Source organism: Thermothelomyces thermophilus, chromosome 2 (genome assembly GCF_000226095.1).
Source record: "Thermothelomyces thermophilus ATCC 42464 chromosome 2, complete sequence".
Taxonomy (NCBI): domain Eukaryota; kingdom Fungi; phylum Ascomycota; class Sordariomycetes; order Sordariales; family Chaetomiaceae; genus Thermothelomyces; species Thermothelomyces thermophilus.
This window is the reverse complement of record NC_016473.1, coordinates 1,249,293-1,274,904: the sequence shown is the minus strand read 5'-3', so window position 1 is coordinate 1,274,904 and position 25,612 is coordinate 1,249,293. Positions and strand designations below refer to the sequence as shown.

At 56.4% G+C, this 25,612-nt stretch overlaps 10 protein-coding genes across 10 annotated transcripts; 6 read left to right on the top strand and 4 right to left on the bottom strand.

Annotated features, from left to right (window-relative positions):
• Window positions 1-18: 18 nt before the first annotated feature.
• Window positions 19-846, top strand: MYCTH_2125036 (uncharacterized protein; the record flags this gene model as incomplete). Its single annotated transcript, XM_003661264.1, has 3 exons — window positions 19-86; window positions 248-536; window positions 610-846. The coding sequence occupies 3 exons, from the start codon at window positions 19-21 to the stop codon at window positions 844-846; spliced, it is 594 nt and encodes a 197-aa protein (XP_003661312.1).
• Window positions 847-3,469: 2,623 nt separating this feature from the next.
• Window positions 3,470-4,039, top strand: MYCTH_2314489 (uncharacterized protein). The gene is made up of 3 exons (XM_003661263.1): window positions 3,470-3,635; window positions 3,706-3,814; window positions 3,963-4,039. Exons 1-3 carry the CDS (start codon window positions 3,619-3,621, stop codon window positions 4,008-4,010), a joined length of 174 nt encoding a protein of 57 aa, XP_003661311.1. The 5' UTR covers window positions 3,470-3,618; the 3' UTR covers window positions 4,011-4,039.
• Window positions 4,015-6,657, bottom strand: MYCTH_79688 (uncharacterized protein; the record flags this gene model as incomplete). Its single annotated transcript, XM_003661262.1, has 4 exons — window positions 4,015-5,123; window positions 5,175-5,782; window positions 5,865-6,376; window positions 6,560-6,657. The coding sequence occupies 4 exons, from the start codon at window positions 6,655-6,657 to the stop codon at window positions 5,097-5,099; spliced, it is 1,245 nt and encodes a 414-aa protein (XP_003661310.1). The 3' UTR covers window positions 4,015-5,096.
• A 321-nt stretch (window positions 6,658-6,978) lies between these two features.
• On the top strand, window positions 6,979-7,842 carry MYCTH_2300549 (uncharacterized protein). The gene is made up of 4 exons (XM_003661261.1): window positions 6,979-7,191; window positions 7,302-7,343; window positions 7,415-7,611; window positions 7,675-7,842. The coding sequence occupies exons 1-4, from the start codon at window positions 7,177-7,179 to the stop codon at window positions 7,799-7,801; spliced, it is 381 nt and encodes a 126-aa protein (XP_003661309.1). The 5' UTR covers window positions 6,979-7,176; the 3' UTR covers window positions 7,802-7,842.
• A 227-nt stretch (window positions 7,843-8,069) lies between these two features.
• On the bottom strand, window positions 8,070-9,535 carry MYCTH_2300548 (uncharacterized protein). The gene is made up of 2 exons (XM_003661260.1): window positions 9,061-9,535; window positions 8,070-8,940 (listed from the first exon to the last, which is right to left on the bottom strand). The coding sequence occupies exons 1-2, from the start codon at window positions 9,197-9,199 to the stop codon at window positions 8,102-8,104; spliced, it is 978 nt and encodes a 325-aa protein (XP_003661308.1). The 5' UTR covers window positions 9,200-9,535; the 3' UTR covers window positions 8,070-8,101.
• A 312-nt stretch (window positions 9,536-9,847) lies between these two features.
• On the bottom strand, window positions 9,848-11,415 carry MYCTH_2300547 (uncharacterized protein). Its single transcript, XM_003661259.1, has 2 exons — window positions 10,628-11,415; window positions 9,848-10,491 (listed from the first exon to the last, which is right to left on the bottom strand). Exons 1-2 carry the CDS (start codon window positions 11,144-11,146, stop codon window positions 10,099-10,101), a joined length of 912 nt encoding a protein of 303 aa, XP_003661307.1. The 5' UTR covers window positions 11,147-11,415; the 3' UTR covers window positions 9,848-10,098.
• An 11-nt stretch (window positions 11,416-11,426) lies between these two features.
• MYCTH_2300544 (uncharacterized protein) lies at window positions 11,427-12,725 on the bottom strand. Its single transcript, XM_003661258.1, has 5 exons — window positions 12,681-12,725; window positions 12,332-12,582; window positions 12,162-12,258; window positions 11,938-12,083; window positions 11,427-11,861 (listed from the first exon to the last, which is right to left on the bottom strand). The coding sequence occupies exons 2-5, from the start codon at window positions 12,498-12,500 to the stop codon at window positions 11,554-11,556; spliced, it is 720 nt and encodes a 239-aa protein (XP_003661306.1). The 5' UTR covers window positions 12,501-12,582; window positions 12,681-12,725; the 3' UTR covers window positions 11,427-11,553.
• A 1,185-nt stretch (window positions 12,726-13,910) lies between these two features.
• Window positions 13,911-15,891, top strand: MYCTH_107134 (uncharacterized protein; the record flags this gene model as incomplete). Its single annotated transcript, XM_003661257.1, has 4 exons — window positions 13,911-14,178; window positions 14,235-15,362; window positions 15,424-15,435; window positions 15,566-15,891. Coding segments are annotated over 4 exons (1,522 nt in total), but the record flags the coding sequence as incomplete, so codon positions are not given.
• Window positions 15,892-17,792: 1,901 nt separating this feature from the next.
• MYCTH_2300537 (uncharacterized protein) lies at window positions 17,793-21,097 on the top strand. Its single transcript, XM_003661256.1, has 3 exons — window positions 17,793-18,617; window positions 18,671-19,626; window positions 19,687-21,097. The coding sequence occupies exons 1-3, from the start codon at window positions 18,134-18,136 to the stop codon at window positions 20,935-20,937; spliced, it is 2,691 nt and encodes an 896-aa protein (XP_003661304.1). The 5' UTR covers window positions 17,793-18,133; the 3' UTR covers window positions 20,938-21,097.
• Window positions 21,098-23,401: 2,304 nt separating this feature from the next.
• Window positions 23,402-25,436, top strand: MYCTH_2142854 (uncharacterized protein). The gene is made up of 4 exons (XM_003661255.1): window positions 23,402-23,503; window positions 23,575-23,881; window positions 24,206-24,526; window positions 24,634-25,436. Exons 2-4 carry the CDS (start codon window positions 23,663-23,665, stop codon window positions 25,243-25,245), a joined length of 1,152 nt encoding a protein of 383 aa, XP_003661303.1. The 5' UTR covers window positions 23,402-23,503; window positions 23,575-23,662; the 3' UTR covers window positions 25,246-25,436.
• Window positions 25,437-25,612: the final 176 nt, after the last annotated feature.

Below are 25,612 nucleotides of genomic sequence, written 5' to 3'. Positions count from 1 at the left end.
TGCTCCTAGCCTACCGCCATGGTTAGCACAATACACAACACCTTTGTCCACGTCTTGTTCATGGACTCCTTCCCGACAGATTCAAAGTCAGCACCATGTAGTCGTTATCACAACCGCCACGCCAGGTAGGGGCCGGAGAGGACACTCCCTTGCTCCGCCGCGAGCTCGGGGCGTCCTCTTCCCGAGTGGGATACACTACGAACCGTGACACTGCCGGTCAGGATGGGCACGGCACACGGCACCCAAGGAGCCCGAGCAAGTCCTTGCCAAGGCGACAAGTTCTCCTCCTGTGCTTCGCGCGCATGATGGAGCCCATCGCCTTCTTCTCCATCTTCCCCTTCGTCGCGCAGATGGTCCAGCGGAACGGGCGCCTGCCCGAGTCCGACGTCGGCTTCTACAGCGGCCTCATCAAGTCGCTCTTCTCCGCCGCCTCGGCACCCGCAGGGTCCTGTGCGCCTGCGGCACCGCCTACCGGGTCACCTTTGCCGGCTACGCCGTCCTCAACTGGATGCTCCGGCGCGAACCCGGCGTTCTGGGTCGCCTGCGCGGCCCGGGCGTCGCCATGTCCTTCACCGCCGCCCAGCTCGCCCTCAACGACGCCACCCCGAGCCCCCCCGCACCCTCGGCACCCTCAACGCCCTCGCCCTGACCGTCTCCAGCGCCGTCCGCGCCGTCGCCCCCGGCGCCACCTCGGCCCTCTACGCCATGGCCGTCCGCAGCGGCCTGCTCGACGGCCAGCTGATCTGGTTCGGACTCGCGCCCCTCTCCGCCCTCATGGGCGTCGCCGCCGGCGGGCTCCCGAAGGAGAGGAAACCGAGAGAGGCCGATGAGGTCGGCAAGCCCTGAGGAGGAGGAGGAGGAGGAGGAGGACTAATAAGGATCATTCTTCACCTACAATAGTAGTAATTAAATAGTAATCAGTTTGCAGTAGGTAACTATAGGTGAGACTTGAGTTGCAGGCAATATATCATTAGTATAAAGAGACGATCGCAATGGCCAGCACATGTGTCCTTGGAAACTGCTCCAGGCGGGCGAGCATCTCCTCTGCTGAGTGTTCTGCCACCCTTGAGCTTTCTGGGTGGAGGAGAGGTTCTTTGAGAACCCGTGTGCTTAATAATAGCCCTACATGAGGGGCAATACCAGGGGTTATATCATCGCCCAAAAACGCTGATTACGCTCCTCTCCAGGTTCTGTATCTTCTCTGCCGCCATGACCATCATGTGTATCTTACGTGAACCTGTCTTCTCGGCCGTTATGTTCTGAAGGGCAACCACCGCGCTCTGTCTCTGGCGTCACTCGCGGTTGTAATGAATTACCATCGTTATGTCCACTCCATCGCTCTCTCCCTCTCGCCTGAGTGCCGTAAACCAAGGTAGTCTCATAGATACTCTGACCAGAGTGTATCATCCGTCAGTGAGTTACATCTCAAGTCCGAGGCACTTATTAGACCGGAAGCATTGCTTCAATTCTCAATCAGCTAACAAAAGGTTATATGGAGAAGAATAGGGGCATTTTCACCACCCGGCTACCCACAACTATAGTGACATCCCTATGGCGAACATACCCCTATTTGTAGGCGATATGTAAGAAAAGAAAGATCATAGGCAGGGAGAACCGTAGTATCTAATGACCCGCGGGATAAGTTCAAAGAGCGTGCCAGTTATTTCATTTTCGGTCATTTCCAGCAGGAATTGTAGGATGCACATACTCGATCTTTCTAAGCTGAGGCATATTTGTTCGTACTCGAAGGAATTTTGCATTCTGCTAACAAGAAACGAACGCCTCGTTCTTCTAACCGGCTCTTTCACTTAGCCGAAAACTCCCTGCCCATTAGACTCCTGTTCAGAGGAAGGAGCGCTTAGCACTAGGGCATGGCTCTGCTGAAAGGCATAGCTCAGGTTTTTGCCTAATTTGTACCAGGTGATCAGGCGAGTTCACGTTAAGAGCTAATCACCTCACCTTATGGTGGCCACCCTACGAACATCTCTACGGTGCAAAGCGCCAAAACAAATCCATTGACCGTGACTCTGACCTAACTTGGATCTAGCAGGGACTAGTACTCAAAATCGTTGTTGGTTCTCTTCTCACTTACCTATAGACGTTGTCGTTCTTCCAATCTTTGCTTCTTGTTTGGTTAGTTTTCTATTCGCTTTCCTCCTTTTAAATACCTTCATCTGCATATATACGGGTGTCTCTAAGACTTGACAAATTACCGAGGCATCCGCTGCAAGGAATGCCTGATCTGTGTATGAAGCAGAAAGCAGGGTTAGTGTAGGTGATCGTGATGACATTCATATATGGTAATTATTGGCAGATAATTTGTCGAAGCGAGCGAGCTGAGGGCGGAAAGATACCAAATATTTTTTTTCGGCACCTGCTCTACGGAGTAGCTGCTCTGCTTGTCTGTTTGTGCTCCTTGAAGCAGTGCTTCAGGGTTCTGCAAATCCGCCTCCACACATTAAGGCTAGCCTTAGAATTGTCGACTTCAATCCTGCTGCCGCTGCCAAAAGGGTAGAGATTTTCTCGAGCGCGCATGTCGAGAAATACAACCCTACAGTGTTACTCTGCACGCCTCCCCTGCAACCAACGGATAGGGGGATGATGTCATCAGCCAGCGTGCTCTGGGCTGGGCACATGCTGGGGTACCAGATCCGCCCGAGCATGTGCCACGCCTTGTCAAAGCCAACTAATCGGAACATGATGTTCTGGACAGCCAAACCAAGGACTGGCGCAGCTGGCTTTTGGCCGATGCAAAGATAAAAAAAAAAATCAGCCATGCGGATGTTGGATGGGCTGGTGATTTCGTTCTGCATACTGGCAACTGGAAAATGCCTTGGACGCAATGCGCCCTGCCGCCGATGAAATTGAAGCAGTGGTTGTGCGACGCGGATAAGCTTCTTCAGGCCGTTCCCAAGTATTGCCCAACCTTGCTTGGCAGGCTACCTACTCTCTTCCAGCACCTAAGAAATGTGGCTGGCATCAATCAGTTCGGCCTATTTACGAGAACCCTATCTTCACCGAACTTGTCAAGTCATGACCTGAAGGTGCCGCGTTGCCGAACATTCTAGCACTGGCAACCAATAGGCGCTCGAGTGTCAACAAAGAGCATTGGCGAACCATGCGCGTTCCCGCTACTAGATGCAAGCAAGATGGCTGGGAACTGAGCCTCGAAACTGGGCAGTGGCTGATCGCATACGACAGCATATGACGCATGTCCTCGACCCCCAAGCCCCCGTACCGCCGCGGCCAAGGTCGGCGTTCCAGCACTACGGCCGAAGTGGTGGAGGTAAGCTGCTCGCGGCCCACTGATTTGGCAAGGCACACGTATACGACACTGTATCGTCCCTCCCCGACCTTGCCGAACCAGTGGGCCATCTTTCTGGCCGCCCGTTCAATGTCTCGCTTGTTTGCCCAAGCAAGTACAAGTATTAAAGACACCAAGAGCCCGCTCGCCATCGCCCGCCCTTTGCTCAAACATAACAAAAACAAATCTACTTCTCCAGCATCTCGAGTTTAATCGATCAAGTTCACGAGATCACTTATCGACCTACCCAGGAAGTTTTCGACACCACAGCGAACCTATTCTCAACCACGCAACATTAGCAAACATCGTCAAAGATGCCTCTCACCGCCAGGTTAGCCTTCCCGCCTCACTACCTAACTAGTTTTGAAGCACGTTCATTTTTGCTCACCCGGTCCTTCTAGCGACATCTGCAAGATCATCTTCGCCATCATTCTTCCGCCGCTTGGTGTCTTCCTCGAGCGCGGGTGCAACGCGGACTTCTTCATTAACATCCTGCTCACCATCCTCGGCGTAAGTTTCTTGCCTTTTGTTCACTTCATACATTCTTCTTTCAAAACGGGAGTTTGGTCGTTTTGCCAGCGAGAGGGAAAAAAAAAGAAAAAAAAAAAAAAAAAAAACAGACTGCGGTGTGCTGACGATTGCTCCTCCTTTCTTCTAGTACCTTCCTGGTATCGTCCACGCCTTGTATATCATCTGCAAATACTAGAACATAGCCCCCCCCCCATTACCTCGCACCTGTCGTCAAGATGCCGCCATTTTCTTCCGCGCTCGTATGAGGTTAAGCGAGCTTGGGCCGTCCCCTTCCCTTCACTTTTTCCCTTGCCCCAAACCTGAGAAGGGCGTTCGCCGATTGAGGACCCGGATGTCTCAAACTCCATCACACCGAAAGAAACCGAGAAAAACAAAAAAAAATTGGAGCAAACGGGAGTTTCGGCAGTTTGCCCAGAGCGACGGTGCTGCCACTACCCTGGTCAAGCTTGTCGGTGGGCTGATCTGCAATGACATCAGCGCCCAGCTCACCCGCCCACTCCTGGGCACCCCGCTCTCGGCCTGCCACGGATGCAAGTTTGGCTCGGCGCCAAGCGATCCAGACGACCACGATGGATCATCACTTTGGTCATGTTCATCGAATCACCAGCCAACGGGTATCCTTCGACGGGAAGGCGAAAAGAGATGCTGCTTTTTTGAGAGAGGTGTCTTGGGGGACATGATTTTATGAGCTATGACTTGGGCACGGGACTCGATGGGACTCTTTTGATTGATTTTTGCCCCCTATTTTCATGGTTTTTCTTGCCGATTCTCACGTCGTTTGTGCTCGGCTCGACTTGTGAGCCGGTTTAATCTCACGATACCCGAAATCGGCCTTGCGCCACGAATTGAACATGAATTGGTACATATTTCGGTCTCGCCCCGACTTGAATTGGTTAGCTGTCGTCTCCCTGCGCGTGCCCTTTGTACCCTTGATGACCTTGGCGTACGCGCCCGTCGTCCGATCCTGCCCAGTCCATGGCTGCCAACCTCCTTGGCTGTGTAACGGAAAGAAGGGGAGAGTGCGACGAGATAATTATGACAAGTACCGCGATCCGAATGCCGAGTCACGACTCAAACTGGAAGCGCGGGAGGGCCTTTGTGACATCCTCGTGGTCGGCAGGAAAGCAGCGAGTCGATATGCCTCCCTTGTTATTACACTAGCCCCTTGAGGTGATGACCCCCTGACCTCACCAACAACCCTCTGTTTGCGTACCAGAGTAGGCAATAGGAAACGGCAAGGATTGTGTCGATCATGAACCGCTTACTTTCCGACCTTGAATGACAATATCTTTCCAAAAGTTAGCAGCTGGCTTGGGATAGCAAGCATCCTTATACTCACATCGTTTTTCCCCACTGACACGATCTGGTCTTCGGCAATCCGGATTCCCCCGGGACCCTCGACGTAGGCAATGGGTGCATCTCCCATGATCTTCCTGGCCACGTCGGCCACCGTCGAGTTCTTCTTGACCAGAACGCAGTCTCGGAATACCGCCTTGGAGTCGCCAGATCCTGACCCGAATGTCGTGGTATTCCTAACAGGAAACACCGGCACCAAGCCCAATATCTCGGCAGCCTTGGACAGCACCTGAACTACCCCTGTCGAACCGAACCGGTAGAGCACCATGTCCCTCAGGTTCTCTATCCTGGCACGGTTCTTCTCGTCGAGCTCCTTCAATCCGCCCCCGTCCGGATCGCCTTCTGCTATTAGGTCTTCCCTCGTGTCCACGAACTCGCTGCCTTCTGTGTACCGGATATATCCCTGCTTGGCCAGCTTGCGGAGGAATATTTCTGATATGGCCGAGCAGAGCACGATGTTGTTGGGATCTTGCATCTTGGCAATCTTGGCGATGTTCTTGTCGGCGTCGGGGTGGTCGATCTTGTTGAGAGCGATGACGGTCGGAAACTTCTCGTCGGTAAACGCGTTGACTACGCGATCGATAGTCTCTTCTGCGAACCATGAACGAAGCCGAGGTCAGCACAAGTCGTCCTCATCGGCGAGATCCATGGAAGAGGCTAGAAAAGCACTCACCGCTCCACTCCTCCAGCGGCTCTTTCAAACCCAACTTATCCAGCGTGCGCGCCACGACCGCGCTCGTACTCCCGTACCCGCTGAATTGGTTCTGCAGCGTCTCTACGGCCGTCGCCTTGACCGCGACGTGCCTCCTCTTGATCGACCCCCACTTCTCCATCAGGTTCCCCTTGATCCAGGCGACGATCTCGCTCCGCAACCACGCGATGTCCACGCTGGGGTCGTACCCGCGCGTGTTCTTGCCCTCGGCGTCGGTCGTGCCCGAGACGTCAACCACGTGGATCAGCGCGTCGGCGTGCCGCAGGTCGTCCAGGAACTTGTTGCCCAGTCCCTTGCCCTGGTGCGCGCCGGGGACCAGCCCCGCGACGTCGAGCAGCTCGATGGGCACGCTGCGCCGGCCGTTGACGCACGAGCCGTAGTTGGGCTTGCACCGGTCCGAGAGGCCGTAGCGCGCGCAGGCGCAGTCGATCTGGAGGTATCCTATGGCCCGCTGCGGGTCGATCGTGGTGAACCTGGGCGGGCGTTGGTTAGCGACTGGAAAGGGCAGAGTGTTATGTAGGGATTGGTCGGCAAGGTCGAAGGAGGCGTTGCATACGGAAAGTTTCCTGCACAGGAGGCCGTATCAGCAACCTGGAGGCTCTCTGTCTGGCTCGCACTTTACGGGGGAGCGCAGGAGCTGGAGATGGCTTTTCTACCCACCGACTTTGGACGAGGCATCTGTGAGGGAGTTGAGCGTGCTGGATTTGCCCGCGCTGGGCTTTCCGACCAGGCCGATCAGAGGGTCGCGGGGCATGTTGTGGCGGTTGTCTCCGCTCAGCGAACTTTTGTAGGCAGCGAGAAAGAATTGATATCAAAGGCGGGAGCTTGTTGTTGCGAAGTCGCTAACGATCGTTGTCGAGTTTGGTATTCGCAATGTATGTAGCTGAACGGCCAGCGGGCGGCTGCTGATACCCCACCATCCCACCGCCCCACCATGATAACAATGGTGCCAAGGTCTGGAACAGATATGATAAGGGTTAGGGTGGACAGTTCCAGCGAGACTGAAAGTCCCGCATCCGAGCTTGGCACGGAGTTTGCTTCAGTAGTGTAGAGGCCCCACATCCGCTCTTCAAACCCTAAAAACTTAGGGCCAACGAATTTATGCAGCATAGTGTCGAATTGGAATCCCTCACCGCCCGCGACAAAGTTTCCCCCCCGGTCGATATCTTAAAAAAAAGACCACCCGTCACCACACCACCAGGCGCAGGATATCAACCTCTTTGCGTCCTAGACATCCACGGTCAATCTCCGCCGATCCATCCCGACAGAAACAATGGCTCCCATCGCAGTATGTCCCACCACCTGACCGCTTTGCTGTTGGCCCAGTCCCCTCGGGCCAGCCCCGAGACGGATGATGGCGTGAAGCAGTAGGCTAAGTCAATTCCTTCGGGACAACAGAAGAAGACCGGCGCCAAGAAGGGCCCCAAGGTCACGAAGAAGGTGAGTGTCCCAGCTCGCAATGGAAGCCGTTGCGCTTGCCCGTAGCTGACTGGTGGTCGCCTCGCAACTAGTTCATCATCAACGCTTCGCAGCCCGCCAGCGACAAGATCTTCGATGTCTCGGCCTTCGAGAAGTTCCTGAACGAGAGGATCAAGGTCGATGGCCGCGTCGGCAACCTCGGCGAGACCATCAAGATCTCGCAGCAGGGCGAGGGCAAGATTGAGATCATTGCCCACAACGACCTCTCTGGCCGCTACCTCAAGTACCTGTACGTCGTGGCCGCGAGAGTTCCCCGCGCCGGAGAAAGCGAATACTGACGGGGCCGCCACAGGACCAAGAAGTTCCTCAAGAAGATGCAGCTCCGCGACTGGCTTCGCGTGGTCTCCACTTCTAAGGGCGTCTACGAGCTCAAGTTCTTCAACGTCGTCAACGACGAGGCTGAGGAGGACGAGGAGTAAAATTGGTCGCCATCCGGTTGGGAGTTCCTCGGGATCATCAGGCAGGGGGTTACCAAAAACAACAAAGACGGCAATAGGGATACTAGACGGTTGTTGTGCATAGCGGGAATGGGTCAATAATGAAGACACTGCCGCTGCCGCGGCCGCCGGGCCACCCTTCTGGCCGAATCATCTTGGTGCTTTTATTATTTTTGCCTTGCCCCCTGGGTATAATGCCGTGAAAAACAAAAAAAAAAAAAAAAAGGTAAACGAAATTTCACCGTCTGTCCTTTAAACGAAAGTATGGGCCAGGGCCGGTCATCACTCGGGTAGCGCCCGCATGGCGGCCTCAAAGGCAACCAGGGCCATGGCGTTTGCGGGGAAAGCCCTGAGGAAGCAAGGCAGGAAGCCGCGCCAGTAGCCCATGGCGCCGCTCTCCCTGTAGACGGCCTTGGCGGCGTCCTTCCACCGGGGGAACCTCCTGACGCCGTCGTTGAGCCCGCCGCCGAGCGGATCCGTCATGATGCGCTGCTTGACCACGTCGCTGGGGTAGCTCATGACCCAGAAGACCTGGGCGCTCAGGCCGCCGGCCCAGAAGTTGATGACCGGGGCGCTCAGGCTGGTGTGCTGCCGCATCCAGCGCGAGAAGAGGTCGTAGCTGCCCCACCAGAAGAAGAAGAAGCTGCGGAAGAGCAGGGTGGCCTGCAGGCCGTGGTAGACGCCGCGGATGCCGTGGTGGCGCCATATCTTGGCCAGGCAGTCCAGCGGCCCGCTGTAGAGGCGGTCGCTCTTGCGGGCGGCGTACTGGATCTGCAGGCGCGCCTTGATGTGCTCGACGGGGGCGGCGACGAAGCTGACGGTGGCGCCGGCCAGGATGCCGGCGAGCCCGTGGCCGTGCGCGGGCAGCGGCGGCGGCGGGTGGCCCGGCGGGGGGTGCGGCGAGAAGACGTGGTCGCGGAGCAGCCGCCGGTAGACGGACAGCGAGCCGAGCATGACGCTGTCCATGAACATCCACCCCACTAGCGGCGGCGTCGCGCCCTTGTACAGGCCGAAGAGGCCCTCGTTGCGGAGCGTCTGGGTCAGGCACTGCAGCGGGCCCGAGAAGCGGTTCGCGTTGGTCGTCTGGAGGCGGACCTTGATCGTGTCGAAGGGGTGACCGACTGGTGGATGAGAGAGGCAGGTTTAGTCATGCTTCAGGAAATTTAGGATAGTGAAAAGAAGGGGGGGAAAGAGATTAAGAGAGTAGTAGCAGGAGGCTGAGAGGAGGAGGAGGGACACACCAGATAGTTTGGCTATGCCTGAGAAGACGCCTGCTACGAAGCCCTTGTAATTTTTATTGGACGTCGTTGTTTGGGGCTGAGTTGGTGGTGGTGGTTGTTGCCCCGAGGCCGAGGTCGCGGCTGGTGTCTGCACGGTCATGTTGGCCGCCATTGAAGCTGCTCCCCGGGCGCGGTCGGATCGAGAAAAGGACTGGGGAGATTCGGAACAGCGGCGCCTCGGAAATTGAGTTTCAAAGGGCGGGGGAGTGTGGTGTCCGGTTCATGTTGAGTTGTCGTCGGGTCGGCTGTTGGAATTATCGGAATCAAATCCGGAGCTTATTCCCGATCCACAGATGCGGTATCGGACGCCCCGAAGGGTTCGGGATGAGTGGGGCCGGTCATGGGTGAATGTATGCCGAGCGCGCAAGTCGTAGCAGAGCGGAATATGCGGCCCTGCGCCGTACTTGTAGAACACAGCAAGAGTCGGGGCGTAAGACAGGCAGCAAAAACTCACTCACTCACTCACTCACTCGCTCACTCACTCGCCTCTCCTCCAGTCCGAGAGAGTTGGCGGGCTACGGAACCCTTCGGGTTCAACTCCGTTCATCAAGAGCCTTTGCCGTCCCCGCGGGGACGGAGGATCTGCAATCTTCAAGGAGAATCTGTAGGTAAGGGCGGTCGCGTCCTTGGTGCCGGTGTCGATCTCGCAGAGTCCCCAAAGGCCCTGGGCTTGTCGATGCGCGGCCCAAATCCTCGAGCTCATGAAGGAGCCGGGGTGGGCACACAGCCCGGTCCGGGGCAAGTGGTTCTCAGTGTGGAAACTCGTATCTTGTGCATACGTAGTAATTGACCAATAATTCGTCGAAGAGGTCGATAGAATCCATTGCCAAACGAGGCTTGCAGCTTTCACAAGTGTGCGCTTCCCCAAAAGAACCCATCCTACTACGCCCGTCTCCTCCGATGCGAGTCTAAGGGTATCTCAACGCCTCCTCGGTCCCTTCACGGACCAATATTCACACACGATTATTCATACACCACCAGTATTTTCTTTCCTTCCTTCTAGAAGCTCTTTCCCCAAGCAAGCGTGCCCCCAATGACGCGGCCGAGCACATAGCCGCCATACAAGCCGCACATGATGGTGACGGGCCACTTCTGCCAGTCGCAATCCCAGTCGAGCGGGATCGGCACGGCACCGAGCCAGGCGCCGACCAGCCCGCCGACGAGCCCGCCAAAGGTCTCGTCCAGGGGCGCACCGAAGCCGCCGACGACCGCCCAGGCGGAGCCGTCCACGCCGTGGACGTAGAAGAGCGGGAGCAGCACCAGCACGGCCAGGTGCGCGGCGCAGAGGAAAGTGTGCGCGGCGTGCGTGAGGAAGGGCGCGCCGAAGAGGATCATGGCGACGTAGAGGAAGGGCGTGACGAGGAGCGAAAGGATCAGCGAGAGGACCGCGGTCTGAACAACATAGTAACACCTTGGTTAGCTCGCCAAAAGTCGCCATATCCCGGGAAACTCTGGGGGATGGAGGGCCGGAAGTAGGCAGGAGGATAGAAAAATAGAAGGGGAAAGAGAGGAACTTCATGTTACGCACAGTAACGGCACTCGACCCGCTGCTCTCCGCCGCCCCTCTCTTCCTAAGGCTGCTCTCCCCGGGCCTCTGCTTCCGCCCCGCCTTTGCTGCTGCTGTTCCTGCCGTTCCTGCAGCTCCTGCCGCTCCTCCTCCTCCTCCTCCTCCTGCTGCATGTGCTCCAGCCCCCGCCGCAGAACCAGCAGCAGCGGTACCCGGGCCCCCCGGAGCGGGCAGGCACCAGACGGCGTAGGCGACCTGCAGCGCGGCGGTGAGCGGCAGGGTGGTGGTGGCCATGGTCGAGACGGGGTCGGCGACGAGGGCGCGGAAGCGCAGGGCGAAGAGACCGGCCAGCAGGGCGGGGAGCGCGTGGCGCGCCGTCTGGGCGAGCGGGGTCTGCCGGATCTGCACGGGACGCAGCGTCGTCCGGGGCGCGAGCGATGCCGACTTGGCGAAGGCCGCTTGCGCTTGCGCTTGCGCCTGCGCCGCGGCGCCTTTGACGAGGGCGGACGACATGCTCGTTACCGGGTCGGCGAGGAGCATCGGGGGCGCGTGTGGTGCACGCGCGGGGATGGTGATGTTGTTGTTGTTGACGTTGTTGTTGTTGTGGTGGTGGTGGTGGTGGTGGTGCCGAGCTTGCAAAGCGGACGGAGGGCACGGAGGGCCGACTCGCAAAGTAATCGAAACCCGGGTGGATATCTCTCTATGCACTTTGGAATTAAGTTGACGATGTCCTCGGTAATTAAAGAGGTTCGCTTTGACTCGGCATGCTCGGCATTGGACCCTAACCCTAACATTGCCTCATCTCGGACCCAGCCCAAGCCAACGACAAAGGGGGTTTTCTTCCTCTCAGGTCAATGCCGGCAGAGGGGGAAAAGTAAAGAGAATGCCAAATGAAAAGTTGAGTAATTCTGTAGCTTCATAATACAAAATCCGGGCTCGCAAGCCCCTCACTGAGCGTCCTGTGCCGGGATCAAGTTGCGCAGCGACAAGTCGTAAACCACATCCTCGACCTTCTTGACGGCATACTTGATCGAGTCCACCCGCTTCCTCAGAATGTCGTTCTTGAGGTTCAGGACCTGGAATCCAGCATGCAGGTCCTTGATGAACCCGCTGATCTGCACGGCCATGGCATTGTCCCCCAGCGTAACCGAGTTGACTGCCAGCCGGCTGAGCTCATCGATCACGGCGATCAAGCCCAGAAGGTACTCTTCGATGGTGATGTGGAACGCGTCCCGGTCCTTGAGGTTCACGGGCACTGGGGAGCCATCAGTCGTGATCGTCAAAACAGAGGGGCCTATAGGGAAAGGGATAGAGAGCAGGGTAAGCCGCACCGTTGAAGACCTGTCCAACATCCTCCAGGGTCAACAGACGACCGAGCTCACCCGGCTTCGACTCGGTCGACAAGCCACCCAGCCAGGCACAGAGTATGACCGTGGAGATGGCATCCTGGACCGTACGCGACCATTTGTGGTTATACCTTCCCCGCAATGCGACATGGTCAGCGCCAGAACACCACCACGTCCTTTGCGTCGCACGAGGCCATTGCCGCACTCACTTGTAGTACGGGTACTGAGACGCAAACGCCGCCAGCTTGCCGACGGTCTCGATCTCCTTGTTGATGCCGTCCTGCACCTGACCAAGCAGGCTTGCGTCTGTCTTTCGTTAGTCTCAGGAACGAGAGAGCGAGGGCAGAGAGCTTCAGGAGAAACAAGGTTCGAGACTGACACTTTGACCGCGGCGTCGAGTGTATCCGCGAAAGCACGCCCTGGGTAAACGAGACATGCTGGTTCAGGTCATCGACGATTTGGTCCAGTTCCTTTCGGATGCTGGTATCCTCCTCAATCTTAGACTTGAGCTGGTCAAACAGCGAGGGATCGATCATTGGGGGCGCCATCTTTATTGCTGCTCGGGTCGTTTGCTCTTCTGTTGCCCAAGCCAGATCCCGAGGGTTTGCGGGGTGGAGCTCTACAAACTGCCTGCGGACACTGATGTCAGTCGTTGAGAATCGCCTTTGGTAAGTTGTTCACACAAAACGAATATCCGAACAACTTGATACCAACACATCAGAACACACCTCACCCCTACAGACCAGTAGTCGCTAATTTCGTCTTGATCACGTTGCGAAGTGAAATCGTGAATCCCCAAATGCGTCGCATCATTTTGCTTCACGCTGTGAACCCTAACCCTGTGTTGATCACAATTCACGTCTCAACCCCCGTTCTCCTCCTCTCGTCTCTTTCCCCCCAGGGCTCAAAAAAGAAAAAAAAATAGGAATAGTGGAGTGTAAAACCGAGGGAGCGATAGAGATGAAAAGAAGGTGAGGGAAAAAGATGCCTAGGTCAGCAACACGATGAGAGGACAAGACCGGAGTTGAGCCCATACAACCACGCCTTAATATGTTAGTAATAGTGCTTTTCTTGGTTGAAGAGCAAAGATCTGCTTAATGGAGCCCTTGATTTTATTTGTCGCTGCCAGCTTCGTCAGAGCTTCCTTGGCTACGGTTGCATTTTGCACGGTGGGCGTTCGTCTGTTATAGCTAGGTAAAACAGTCTCTCTCGGCCAATGCCTAATTAGAATCTAACGGAGTTCCCTTGGCTAGACGTTCGATTCTCCGCTCTGCAATCCTCCAACTGTGACGGTGACAAGGACGATTCCGGATGTGGCATGTGGTCAAGTTTGTGGGAATAGGTTGCAAATTTGGAAGGAAACAGCAGGCAGTTTTGACATATTCAGGCTGTTGGCTTGTAGGTCCGGTGGCTAGGTTATATTAGATTGAAACTGCGATAAGGAAACACTGAGAACCTAATACTGCTGGGGATTGATAAACCAGTTCTTTCGGGCTCGAAAGGACTAAATCCATGTCAGCATCAAGTCTTGCTATTCGGTTCACCTGAAAGGAGATAGCAGACTTGGTGTATTGAACAGCCCTTTACCTAAGGTAGAGATGGAAACCTTTTACAAACGGTGGCTCAGTTCTCAAGAAGGCCACCTCACCTAAAACTGTTCTTCTTAAAGACGTTGATGGTACACGCAATTTCCCTTTTCCTAAACGGCTAGATGTAAAGTACACTCTGAGCAAGCTGTATATGCTCATGCTCCAAGGCGTCTAAGCAGCGTCTAAGCAGGGCGATTGTCATACAGATTTAGGGTGCGAATCCGAGTCTCAATTGAGCGCCCCGCTCCTTGCGATAAGCGATAAGAACGGAGGGACAGTGCGAGCGAGAAGAGGTCACTGAACATTTCAAGGCAGGCACTTCGGTAGCTGCCTTCCATGGTCTCCAAACATTTAAATTTTAGCATGTCAGATGCGTCGGCAAACTCTTCCAATTGAAGGCCTCCCGGCCTGGGCCCGCCTCAATGATGTGGTGTTTCACGATGTCAAAGTCACTCGCACTGAGAGAAAGGGCTACGGAATGGTGTCTGGAACGGATCTGAGCGTCACTGATGACACGACCGACAGCCCGACTCTGCTCGCCGTTCCACACGCCCTCGTCCTCAACGCCGAAGCCGTCAGCGAGTACGCCAAGGAAGACAAGAATTTCAGGCAACTTCTGGATGCGGTTGGCCATGGTGTAGGTACCGTAACCTGTCGCAAGGACGGCGAGTTGAATTTGACCTTACCTTGCAGTCCACACGAACCGACGCGCTTTTGTTCCTCCTCGTTCAGACGGTGCTGGCTTCCCGATCCAGCCATCCCGCCGTGGGTGTGTCTAACCCTTGGACCGAGTACCTCAAGTTCCTGCCCGAGACTGTCCCAGTCCCTACGCTATGGACTGAAGAGGAGAGGCTTCTCCTACGCGGCACTTCCCTCGAAACGGCCGTCGATGCCAAGATCTCGGCTCTGGATGCCGAGTTCGGCCTTGTCAGGGAAAAATCGTCTGACATTGTCGGCTGGAATGACCTACTCTGGGGCGCGGAAGGCGCCTCGGCTGTCAGCTTTATGGACTGGATCCGTCTCGACGCGCTGTATCGCTCCCGCTGCCTTGAGCTGCCAAGATCCGGGGAATCCATGGTCCCCTGCATCGACATGATCAATCACTCAGCCACGCCCTCAGCTTACTACGACGAGAACCCCAGAGACGAGGTGGTCCTGCGGCTGCGGCCGGGGACCACCATCTCGCGAGGCGACGAAATCACCATCAACTACGGCGACGCTAAGTCCGCCGCAGAGATGCTCTTCAGTTACGGTTTCATCGACCGGGAGACGGCGATCAACAGCCTGGTGCTACCGTTGGCCCCTTTTCCCGACGACCCGCTCGCCAAGGCGAAGCTTGTCGCATTCGGGGAGCCGCCCAGAATCCACGTGTCGCGGGGTAGAGGGGAGAGCACGGGTGCCGGCGAAGGGACCTTGGCCCCCACCCGGTGGACAAGCCCATTCGCGTATCTCATGTGCGTCAATGAGGAAGACGGGCTTGAATTCCGCGTCCTGCAGCAGACGGACGGGGAGCAGCAGCTGCGCGTCTTCTGGCAGGACGAGGACGTCACGGAGCGTACACGCGACTTCGAGACGCTGGTCCGGACACACCCCCTCGCGGCCGTTCTGAGGCTGCGTGTCGTCACCGTTGTCGAGGAGGCGTTGCGGGCGCAGCTCGAGCGGCTTCGCTCGGCTCCCGCTATCCCAGTTCCGGTTCTGAACGGAGAACAAGAAGACGCTACTGCTCCCCGGCTGAGGGAAGATTGCGTCAGGGCTGCGGCGACGTTGCGCGACATTGAGGCGAATATTCTCGAAGACGCCATTACAGTGCTGGACCGCGAGGTAAGTGTCGTACCGTAAAGCTGGGCTGTGCATCTGTGCACACTACACTACACTACACTAGTGGTGTATTATTGTGTGTGTTGGTTGTAGACCACGACGAGGCGCTCGCATGCAGGATCGCACAGATCGGGTCTAGCTAGCGCGCCCACACTTTTATACTGCACGTGGGAAGCATGAAACTGACTATCCATGTCTTGGCGCAGAGAAGCTTACTACTGACTGACGAAAACGTGGTGGCTTATCTCGGGCTGAAGGAAGCTGCCGAATCGGGTCTGGCGAGCGAGGAGGCGTCCAATGAGCCAGAGGATTTCAGCTGATCGTTTCGCTTGGATGTGAGACACCTCGAGTAATTCTCGTCTTTCTTCGATTCTTGCCACCACTCGCGTGCAATGTCAACCAAGTCTTGCTCGTGAACCGCATCTGATGGTCCCAGGAGCCGATTATACACTACGGGACGCCACTTTAAAGTGTGCAGTGTACATAGTAAGAGACGGAAAGCAGGAAGATGGGCGACATGGTCGATCTCGCTAAAGACTGCAGAATTCACTCGTAGCTCCTGCGGAGAATGCAGTGCGTATCGTCCCATGACAAGGGACCATATCTGCCGGAATTTACCGAAGGATGGGTGCGCAACGTGAGCCTCCGCATTCGTGCTCGCATTCCAAGAATGCGGGGAAGTTGGGGTATCGCGAAGAACCGGAGCGATCAATGATGATGGGCTTGGTTTTAATGCACCCCGGAATTGTCAGATCTGTGGAGATGGCTGGCCTTTCCTTGCTGGGGAAGGACGGGGCGTCAGTGACCATCCAACCAAGCGGTACTATCAGCAAAGAGGCGATTGCGTGTACGGACGTACTGGTAACTGGTTTCTAAATGCTCATCTGCTCGATCGTGTATGTTTGTACCGATGTATGCTGCCTTGGGTAACATGTACGTTCCAGGTCCTTCTCCTCGTGTTCTGCAGGGCTACGTTTAGATGCCAGGGCACCACAAGAAGACGTCCCGTCTCGATCGAGGTGCCACGGACAAGGCTGCCAACTAGGTTTCCAATGCGGTCTTCGTTCGATTTGGGGTCGTTGCTTGTCGCAGGAGGCCCGAGAAGAAGCAGCGGTGAATTGAAACCGTCATGTCCATTGTTTCTCCCAAGGAGCAGGAAGCCCTAATACGGCTGTACACTAGGGGCTGCCAAACGCTCGCTGATTCGTTGTCAACGACGGCCGGGGGTTTCCGAAAAATTTTTCTCTCTTACTCATTGCCCGCCAAGTCAGGAGGTATGCGCCGTCATCAGCATCGAATGCCGCGGTCAAGCCGCGGTCAAGATGTTGTACAGTGCGTAGTTACAGCGCCCGGAGGTGCTTACAGCGCAGAGTTTTTTCCCGGTCTTTGTGTTCAGATCGGTATTGCTGCGGCCAGTGTAGAATGCAACCTTCCTGAACTACCGGTTACAACATCGCCTGCTCCTCTCCTTATGTCATTTTTCGGTCCTTGACGACAGACCTACAATAGGTGTCCGGACGCTACGAGGTTAAGAAGCCGACTACAAGTCTCTGGTCGCCACGTGCCGTAATGGGTCGTAGGTACCAGGTAGGTTTGCGCTGATGACATGATGTACTGCGATATGTACAACAGTGGCTGTCGTTGGCGATTTGCCTGGTTCGAGCGTTCTCGCCTCATGATGAAACGCGGCACATACGGTACCTCCACGTACCTTTGTATGTACCTGGCGACTTGCGAGTCATAGCCAGCCCCCTGAGTCTGGTCCTCAACTATATGATGCCACTTTTGTTGAGCGTGTGTGTAGCTGTACTGCCCATTCTGCAACGGGATTTCCCGTCAAGACTGCGGTGCTGAGTACTCTACTGCAGCGTACAGTACATACAGGTAATGTACTGTACCATATGTACAGTGGTGCTCTGTCGACCGTGATCGGAGGCGGAGGCAAAAGTTCGACGTTCAAAAGTCAGCAGATGCATGCAAGCGGCAATGCAAAATCGCAACCAACCTAAATCTGAGGTATTTTGGAGGGAAACGCACCTACTGAAATAAGATTTCAATTGACACCGCATAAGATCGCTGCACAGCTTGTTGTGACTTTATAGTTTAGCAGTGTAGACCGGGTAGGTGAAAGCTGGGCGGGAAGAAGTTGACAAAGTCCAATCCCTGCTCTCCCCAGATTTTCCTGCGTCACTGATTCGGGAAGCCGTGTGGGCAGGGTCACCGACTCGATTCGCTGGCCAATCAGCGCTGGCCACTCCTTGACACTTGAAGATCCCCTGGTTAGCAGCGGTCCCATGTCTGGCAAGTGCCTTGACCGGCCGTTTCCAATTTTCCTCCACGCATTTGCTGCGCACTCCGCGTTGCGAGGGGAGCCACTTGGCCCTGGCTTGCCAATTTTCCCTCACTCCCTGTAGCCTGCCATCCGAGTCCTTTAAAATCCACTGGCCCCGCCCTCCAAGTCGCTTCCTTTCCGCGTTGCTACTGCTGGTTTTATTCGTGTTCCCCTAGTTTGCCAACACCATCTTTCTTGTCACAGATTTGGAAAGTCCATGGTCGACGCTTCTTGGTCACGATTATCAGAGGGTGTGAGCACCGCTAAGGCTGGTCGCTGCGATCTTTCATCGCTCCTTCGCCTCGGGCGTCCCTTATCCCGGCACGAAGCCACCAAGTAACCCGCCTGTGCCCCGTATCTTCTGCACCGTCATTGCGACAAACCGTCCAGCCGTGCGGATGCGAGTTATTTGATAACGAAGGCGACAAGGAACACCGTCAAGATGCCCGGAATACTGCCCATGAAAGTCATCAAGGTGGGCACCAGCTCACAAAGTCGCATCGCCCAGGCTTGCGACAGGTGTCGCAGCAAGAAGATCCGTTGCGATGGCATCCGTCCCACCTGCTCGCAGTGCGCCAACGTCGGCTTCGAGTGCCGCACCAGCGACAAATTAAGCCGCCGTGCCTTCCCACGGGGCTACACCGAATCGTTGGAGGAGCGTGTACGGGCGCTGGAAGCAGAGGTCCGGGAGCTAAAGGACTTGTTGGATGAGAAGGACGAGAAGATCGACATGCTCTCGAGGATGCATGGCAATCGGCAGTCGCAGAACGAAAAGTGCCAGAGCCAACCCCCCGCCGACGCGAAGAAGGATGCAGGCACACCGGCAAAGGAGGACACGTTTCGCGTCCAGGCCTCGCCGTTGTTGCTGGGCGTCGAGAACTCAGATTCTTACTTCATGGGCGCCTCCAGCGGGCGCGGATTCATTGGTTTGTCGAACCTTATATCAAATCTCGGGATTCGGAGCTAACCGTCGTGTTAGAATCCCTCAAGCGAAAAATGCAAGAGAACGGGAAGTCTTGCTCCGACTTCAACCCCGAGGCGTTCTTGCACATCCAAGGATGCTACCCTCTCACGGCAAAACCGCCTAGCCAAACGATGAGGATACCGCCGCGCCTATTCTCCGATAGATGCGTCAACGTCTATTTCCAGGAGTGGGCGCCTCTGTTTCCAGTCCTCCACAAGCCTACCTTCCTTCGCGTCTATGAAGAATTCGTCGCGGATCCAGAAAAGATCAGGAACAACCACAAGCTCACCCAGCTCTATCTGGTTTTCGGGATCGCAGCGCTATCAAGCGAGCAACAAGATCTTCAACAAATCGCGGCTTGCGAGCAGCAATGGCAGCGGTCCTTGGAGGCGATCCTCATGGACAACACCATGATGACCCTGCAGTGCCTGTTGCTTGCACTGATCTACTGCGCGATCAGGGCCGATTACAAGAGACTGCAGCATTACAAAGGAATCGCGGTCGGACTTTCACTCCGACTCGGACTGCACCAGAGCCAAAAACGGTTCTCCTTCGGTGTGCTCACCATCGAGACCCGGAAGAAAGTCTTCTGGACTCTCTACACTCTCGACTGCTTCTCCGCTGCCATCCTCGGGCTCCCGAAGCTCCTCAAAGAGGAGGACGTCCACACTGAGTTCCCCTCCGATACCGACGACGAGTACGTTACCGAGAAAGGCTTTCAGCCGAGCCTTCCGGGCGAGGCTACTCGCTTGTCAAGTGCGCTAGCCCTGTTCCGGGGAGCCCGGATTTTGAGCAAGGTCTTGGAGAAGATTTATCCCTCCGCCACGTCCCATGAGCTCTCGCTCCAGCAAATGTCCGTACTTGCCGGGGAGCTCGACGATTGGTACGAGAAGCTACCTCCTCACCTTAAACTCACTTTCAAGCAAGACAAGCCATCGACCGACGTGACCGGCAGCAGGTCACCGATCCTGGTAAGTGATGGACCTACCCAGATGCCGGGAACCCCACAAGACTAACAAGTACACGCGTAGGCCCTTGCATACTACTACATCCGTACTCTTATCTTCAGGCCCGCGGTGACCTCCAGTCTGGGGCCTAAGGCTGCTCCGGCGCTCATTGCGGTCAGCGAGGCAAGCAAGCACATCATTCAGATCATCCAGCTGCTCGAGGAAAGAAACATGTCCTTTTCCCTATGCCTTAACAAGGCGGACACTCTGGTTCTCTGCGGCATGGTGCTACTGTACCAGACCCTGGGCTTGAAGCAGGACAGCAAATTGCTGAAAGACAACGAGAAGTTGGTCAACGACGTGATCAAGGCCGCAGATAAGGCCAAAGCGCCTGGCTGTTACGATCTCAAACGCATTGCTCGGATGCTGGTCACCATCGACGAGCCGCCACCGCAGTCCCTGCCGACGCCCCCGAGGCAGAGCCCGGATGCCTGCCTCACCGCTCCGCCAGCGCAGCGACATTCGGTCAGCGCCTCCAACAAGCCGCACGCGACGCTCGGGCGCCACAACGCTGCTAGCATAAGCGAAAGCGATCTGCTGATGCAGCAAGAAAAACTGCGCAGAATGACCATGCCGCATCCTACCCACCCCCGGACGGAACAAGTACACCCGCGTCCCCGAGGATCGTTCGACAGCCAAAGACCGTCGATTCCCCTCTCGCAGCGAGATCACCGATTGTCCCTGAGCCAAGCCCACGCTGCACAGGCAGCCCTGCTGGGGCGCCTTTCGGCTTCTCCACACACCAAACACCAATCGATTGACTACCTCCACGTAGACTCGCCAACCCAGCCCGACTCCCCCGTGCACTCCCGTGGCGCCGGCGGGTCGCACCCATCAATCAACCACTCTCAACAAGCGCAGCTGTACTCGCAGCTCCAGAAAGGCTCCAGTGTCTCGACAGCCGAGTGGGAAGCGCTCCTAGGTTCTATCGAGGGCGGCCATCTCAACGTGTACGACGCCATTTACGGGGGCCCCAGCCTTTCGCTTGCGGAAGCGGCGAACGCGCCCGTGTCAGCGACCCCAACGACGACGAACGACCCGTGGTCCCCGGACTCGTGGGATTTGACGGGCTTCAACCTCGGAGATTTTGGGTCGGCGACGACGGCGCACAGCGTGGTCAGCCTGAGCGAGGATGGGCTGAGCTCGAGCGATGACATGGGCAGTGTCGGTAGCACCGCTGCTGCCGGGATGGATTTCAGGGGCGGCCTGGGAATGCCGGTGACGACAACAGATGGGTTCGTGCTGGATAGCCTGGATGGGCCATTTCCGATGTGATGTCTGATGGCGATACGGCGTTCTAGGAGGCACGGTAAAGGATAGGACGGGATGAATGGACGCGAGAATCGACCGCGAGGGTATGACTGGGATTTCGGTTGAACTGGATCGATGGTTCGCTCGCTGTGTATGGGATTCTGTTTGTCTGTTTGCTACTGTTCTTTTTATTGCGCTATTCTTCCACTGGCGTCCGATGGAGGGCTTTTCACTTGATACCTAGGTATGGAGGAGCTGTCCGGGGGGTAGTACGGCGTGGAACATGTACGGCGTGGAACATCAAGATGCTTACGTCTTGAGCACGGGTTTTCTTCTTTTTGTGTATGAAGTTACTTGACGGTTGGTTTCTTCCCTGTGGAATGTCACTTGGGTTTACGGGACAAATTGACCTGAATTTCCAAAACGGTCTGGTTACCTTAACCCTTTTTTCGGTGCTTACATTCGGTGACTGCTCTTACAATATGGTCTTGCCATCATCAGACCTCGAGTGAGCAGTTCACACCGTCTTTGGATCTCGTGACCAGACGGCGTGATGCCGTTTGCGCCTTGGCCCGATTTTTGTTGGGGCATTACGCATCTCGGTAGATACGGAAACGGCGATCTTATGCTCCGCCAAGCCACTCTAGCGTGCTGAGGCAGTGGTGTAGTGTACTATGGTTGCGAGCCAAAGTTCTTCCCCCCTAGGCAGGTACCGACCGGGGTGACACGGAAAGCCTCCCATGCTTCCCAGGCGTTTGTTGCAAAGTACCGGAAATACATCTTCAAGACATGCACAACATCATTAACCAAGAAGAAAAATGGTATATATAAGATAAAATAATAAATATGTCTCTTATTATATAATGTATATGATTTTTAAAGCAAAATCCTAGTGCTGGTATTGTTTTCTGTGCTTTGTTTCTCAATGTGGTGTTGTAGGTGGGGACCCTTGTTAGTACCCGTCATGGGGAAGAAACTTACCTATACCACCTAGTAGGGCCCCCGCTACAGAGGGCATTGGCGGGCGTCAAACTCCCCACAAGTGGAAACGCCTTCCGGCGTCCACCATGACTGACTCGGGTGGATCAATCAAGCACTGCCGGGGCTTTGCGGGAGTCTCGGGGTTTTCTTTCTGGGGGTTACTCCGTAGTCGGTCCAGTTTCGGAAGGGCCGGGCCCCTGCTAGCAGTTAACATTGGTCCGGGGAAAAAGGGGGGGCGTCGCCGGCAAAGATGGGCTGCACAATGGGCGGAGGGTTGTGATGAGTAATTAACTAGTGGAGGAGAGGATTGGGCGCGACTTTGCCCGGTCTGGAGAGATGAGGTCATGAAGTGAACTGCCGAGGCGAGGGATCAACTGCTGCGACTTGCCGGTGATGGTGGTGATGTCCAGGGGCAAATCAATCAGGCGCGGCGTATGTAAGGGTTCTTCTTTTTTCCCTAATAACAAATAAAACGAAGAGAGGGTAGGGATCAGAGGAGGAAACGGACGACAACAGGATGTCTGCCTCGGAAGGTTGCGGAACGGTTGTAGGAGAAAGTGCCCCCTACAGGGGACCTGAACCAGAATTGGGAGTCCGGAATCGCAATAGTGCACTGCTGTGGTGTGCCTCGTCTCGTCTGTAGGCTTTACGGATAGTTACTAGCGAGAGACGGGAATGGCGGAGCCTGCATGTGTTAACTAGCATCCATGCACTTCGGGAACCACGGCTGCTTCGCTCAATTCGCCTGGTCCTCGCGCAATCGGCATCTTGCCAGAAGCACAAGTGTAATCCGTACCTTATGTGCTGTTCGTACTGAAGTGCAGTACGTGTGCGTGCGTATTGTATGTATGTATGTACTGTACATACATACATACATACATACACACCGTACATTACTGTGGGGCGTTGGTATTCACTGGCTGTTCCTTTGTTTATTAGGCGTGTCTCTCTGGATCCGACCCGGCACTCAGACGTGACTTTGGCCCGTCAATTCATTAATCTGCCTCGAGCCTTTCTGGAATTAGATTGTGCAGTGAAACCACGCGGGCCTGCCCGTTTATCATCCCACGTGTGGGAGACAGCCGTGTGCAACGCTGGACGGTTTAGGCTAAACCACCTGGCGGGCGGGAGCCAGAGATAAAGAATCAAGAGAAAATCCAAACAAGAAAGTGATGTTCCGCGCCCGCCTTGCGCTGCGAGGGCAGTTCTGGTTCGCGGATCATCTGTGAACGCCTGACACGCCGCTAGGACAAGTGCAGGGGCGCGCCGTCGCCGGTCAACGGAGGCGTGGGCGTACCTTGTCGGGCGAGAGGAGGGATGAGAAGTCCGCGGGGGAGGGGGGGAGGGGGGCTTGGCGACACTCTCGAATCGGGGGCAGCAGCTGAGCGTTGGCGGCCGGCGACAGCCAACCCCACCACGTGCCGGAGTCTGCCCCATTCCGCCCAGTGACCCCTCGCTAACCGGCCAGGCCCGGCGTACAGTGGAGGCTGAACTCGGGCGTAACCCCGCGCCGATATCAGGGTTATGGAGTCTTTCCACCCCGAGACCCCGTCAACATCCGTCAAACTCCCGAAGCCCCGCCGCCGTCGGGCTGATTGATGGTTTGCTTGTAAGTACAGTACAGTGCCCCAATACTGGTTCTGCGAAGTGGCGCGTTCAGGAAACGTTAACGTATCCAAGATAATTTGTACAGTACATACCCCATACTACGTATTTGATATCCTTCTCCCAGTCTCCATCGGAGCTGCCCCAGAATTGGCGGTACCCCATGTCGCCCGAAGAGACGCCGCTTCTCCAGAAAGACGGGGGGCCGGCCGAGTTCGGCCCCTGGCCGCCACGGCTGCCCCAGAACATCGGGCACCGGGGCTACAAGGCGGCGTACCCGGAGAACACCATGGCATCCTTCCGCGGGGCCGTGGAGGCGGGTGCTCATGCCATCGAAACGGATCTCCACCTATCCCGGGACGGCGTGGTCGTGCTGTCACACGTAAGCCGAGCACCACCCCTATATTATTTCACATATTTCCCTCCTATACCTCACTTCCTCTTTCCCCTCCTCCTCCTCCTCCTCCCCCCCTTCTCCCCTTCTCCCCACCTAGCTCTCCCAACAACGGGACGACGATCAGTGAGACGTGCATTGGATTCAGGCATAGTCGCGGCAACAGCCGGGAGGAGGGGAGGGAAGGGGGGGAGGGAGGGCTGGTTCCTTTCTCCCTCGTCTCTGGCCATTGGGGAGGCCCGGGCCCGCGTTGCTGACACACACACCCACACACACACACACACATATATATGCTCTCTCTCTCATCTATAGGACCCCACGCTCAAGCGCTGCTTCGGGGTCGACGCCCGCATCGCCGACTGCGACTGGTCGTACCTGAGCACCCTTCGGACGCTCCAGCACCCGCGCGAGGGCATGCCCCGGCTGGCCGACCTGCTCGAGTGGCTGGCCACCGCTGCCGCCTCGTCCGACCTGCCCGCCGCCGCCTCCGTCTGGCTGCTGCTCGACATCAAGACTAACGACGACCCGGAGCGCCTGCTCCCCGCCGTCGCGCGCACCATCGCTTCGGCCCCCCCGCCGCCCGGGGGGGACATGAAAGGGTGGAAGAAAAGGATCGTAATTGGGGCGTGGAATGTACGTTGTTTTTCTTCCCTTTTTTTTCCTTTCTTTCCTTTTTACTTTCTTTTTTTCCCGTAGAGAATATTGGCGATCAGTTACTGAGCAATGGAAAAACAAAAAAGGAACACTACATCCGCCATGCTCGCCTGCACCTGCCGGGCCACCCACTCGCCTACATCGGCTTCTCGCTGCTCTACGCCCGCCGCTTCCTCTCAGACGAGTACTCGGACGTGCACTTCAACCTGGCCCAGCCCACCCTCGTCGGGCCCCTGGGCGCCGCCTTCCGCGGGGCCGTCCGCGCGCGTGGCCGGCGCCTGTTCATCTGGACCGTCAACGAGCCCCGCTGGATGGCCTGGGCGGTCAGCAAAGGCGTCGACGGCGTCGTCACGGACGAGGTCGTGCGGCTGCGGGCCGTCTTAGACCGGCCTTCTTCGTCTTCGTCTCCTTCTTCTTCTTCTTCTTCTTCTTCTCCTTCTTCCGCCTCTTCTGCTTCCGATATCGAGGCGGAGGCGAATGGGAACGCGGAGGGGCTTGAGGTTGGGATTGGAGTCGGGCCAGGCGACGGCATGCGGTGGCCGCGCACCATCCGACTGTACCTCGTGGCCATGCTCTGGCAGGTCGGCGCCGCGCTGCTGACCATCCTCCTGTGGTACCCCTTGAACACGAGGGGTCGGCCAAAGAAGGGCAGGGGCGCGGGGCAGCTCGGCGGTGCGACCTTGCCTGTCAAGGCGTAGTGATGGAGTACGACTGTAGTAATGGTTCCTCTTTCCCCCCTCCCAATTCTGTGCTCTTGTTCGTTCTTCCTCTAGCCATGTTACGCATGGCGGCAATTATTAGCCTAGCACGCTTGGGATTCACGGACACGACCCCGTACACAGAGCTCCCGAGCACGCCAAACAGGTCGCTGCACTACATAGTAGGCACCACTTTTCCGATAGCCACCAGAAACTGCTTGCCCGTGACGTGACCGCTACACAAAATTGAATCGCCAAGGCCGTCGCCCAAAAGCGGACCCAAATGTGAAACAAGGTCGAAATTGGTTTATCTCGCCTTATCACAGGCTTCTTATCGGATCTGCGATGATGATCCTGTGGACAAGGA

Coding starts and splice junctions, on each gene's coding strand:
- MYCTH_2314489 (XM_003661263.1), top strand. Junction 3,815..3,962: donor TCCTGCTCACCATCCTCGGC/GTAAGTTTCTTG, acceptor CCTTTCTTCTAG/TACCTTCCTGGTATCGTCCA.
- MYCTH_2300548 (XM_003661260.1), bottom strand. CDS start 9,199: ATGACCGTGCAGACACCAGCCGCGACCTCGGCCTCGGGGCAACAACCA. Junction 8,941..9,060: donor AGGCATAGCCAAACTATCTG/GTGTGTCCCTCC, acceptor CTCATCCACCAG/TCGGTCACCCCTTCGACACG.
- MYCTH_2300549 (XM_003661261.1), top strand. Junction 7,344..7,414: donor GCCCCAAGGTCACGAAGAAG/GTGAGTGTCCCA, acceptor CCTCGCAACTAG/TTCATCATCAACGCTTCGCA. Junction 7,612..7,674: donor GGCCGCTACCTCAAGTACCT/GTACGTCGTGGC, acceptor GGGCCGCCACAG/GACCAAGAAGTTCCTCAAGA.
- MYCTH_2300544 (XM_003661258.1), bottom strand. CDS start 12,500: ATGGCGCCCCCAATGATCGATCCCTCGCTGTTTGACCAGCTCAAGTCT. Junction 12,084..12,161: donor TCTCAGTACCCGTACTACAA/GTGAGTGCGGCA, acceptor ATTGCGGGGAAG/GTATAACCACAAATGGTCGC. Junction 11,862..11,937: donor TGTTGGACAGGTCTTCAACG/GTGCGGCTTACC, acceptor ATGGCTCCCCAG/TGCCCGTGAACCTCAAGGAC.
- MYCTH_2300547 (XM_003661259.1), bottom strand. CDS start 11,146: ATGCTCCTCGCCGACCCGGTAACGAGCATGTCGTCCGCCCTCGTCAAA. Junction 10,492..10,627: donor GCGGGTCGAGTGCCGTTACT/GTGCGTAACATG, acceptor TATGTTGTTCAG/ACCGCGGTCCTCTCGCTGAT.
- MYCTH_2300537 (XM_003661256.1), top strand. CDS start 18,134: ATGCCCGGAATACTGCCCATGAAAGTCATCAAGGTGGGCACCAGCTCA. Junction 18,618..18,670: donor CAGCGGGCGCGGATTCATTG/GTTTGTCGAACC, acceptor CCGTCGTGTTAG/AATCCCTCAAGCGAAAAATG. Junction 19,627..19,686: donor GCAGCAGGTCACCGATCCTG/GTAAGTGATGGA, acceptor GTACACGCGTAG/GCCCTTGCATACTACTACAT.
- MYCTH_2142854 (XM_003661255.1), top strand. CDS start 23,663: ATGTCGCCCGAAGAGACGCCGCTTCTCCAGAAAGACGGGGGGCCGGCC. Junction 23,882..24,205: donor GCGTGGTCGTGCTGTCACAC/GTAAGCCGAGCA, acceptor TCTCATCTATAG/GACCCCACGCTCAAGCGCTG. Junction 24,527..24,633: donor TCGTAATTGGGGCGTGGAAT/GTACGTTGTTTT, acceptor AAAACAAAAAAG/GAACACTACATCCGCCATGC.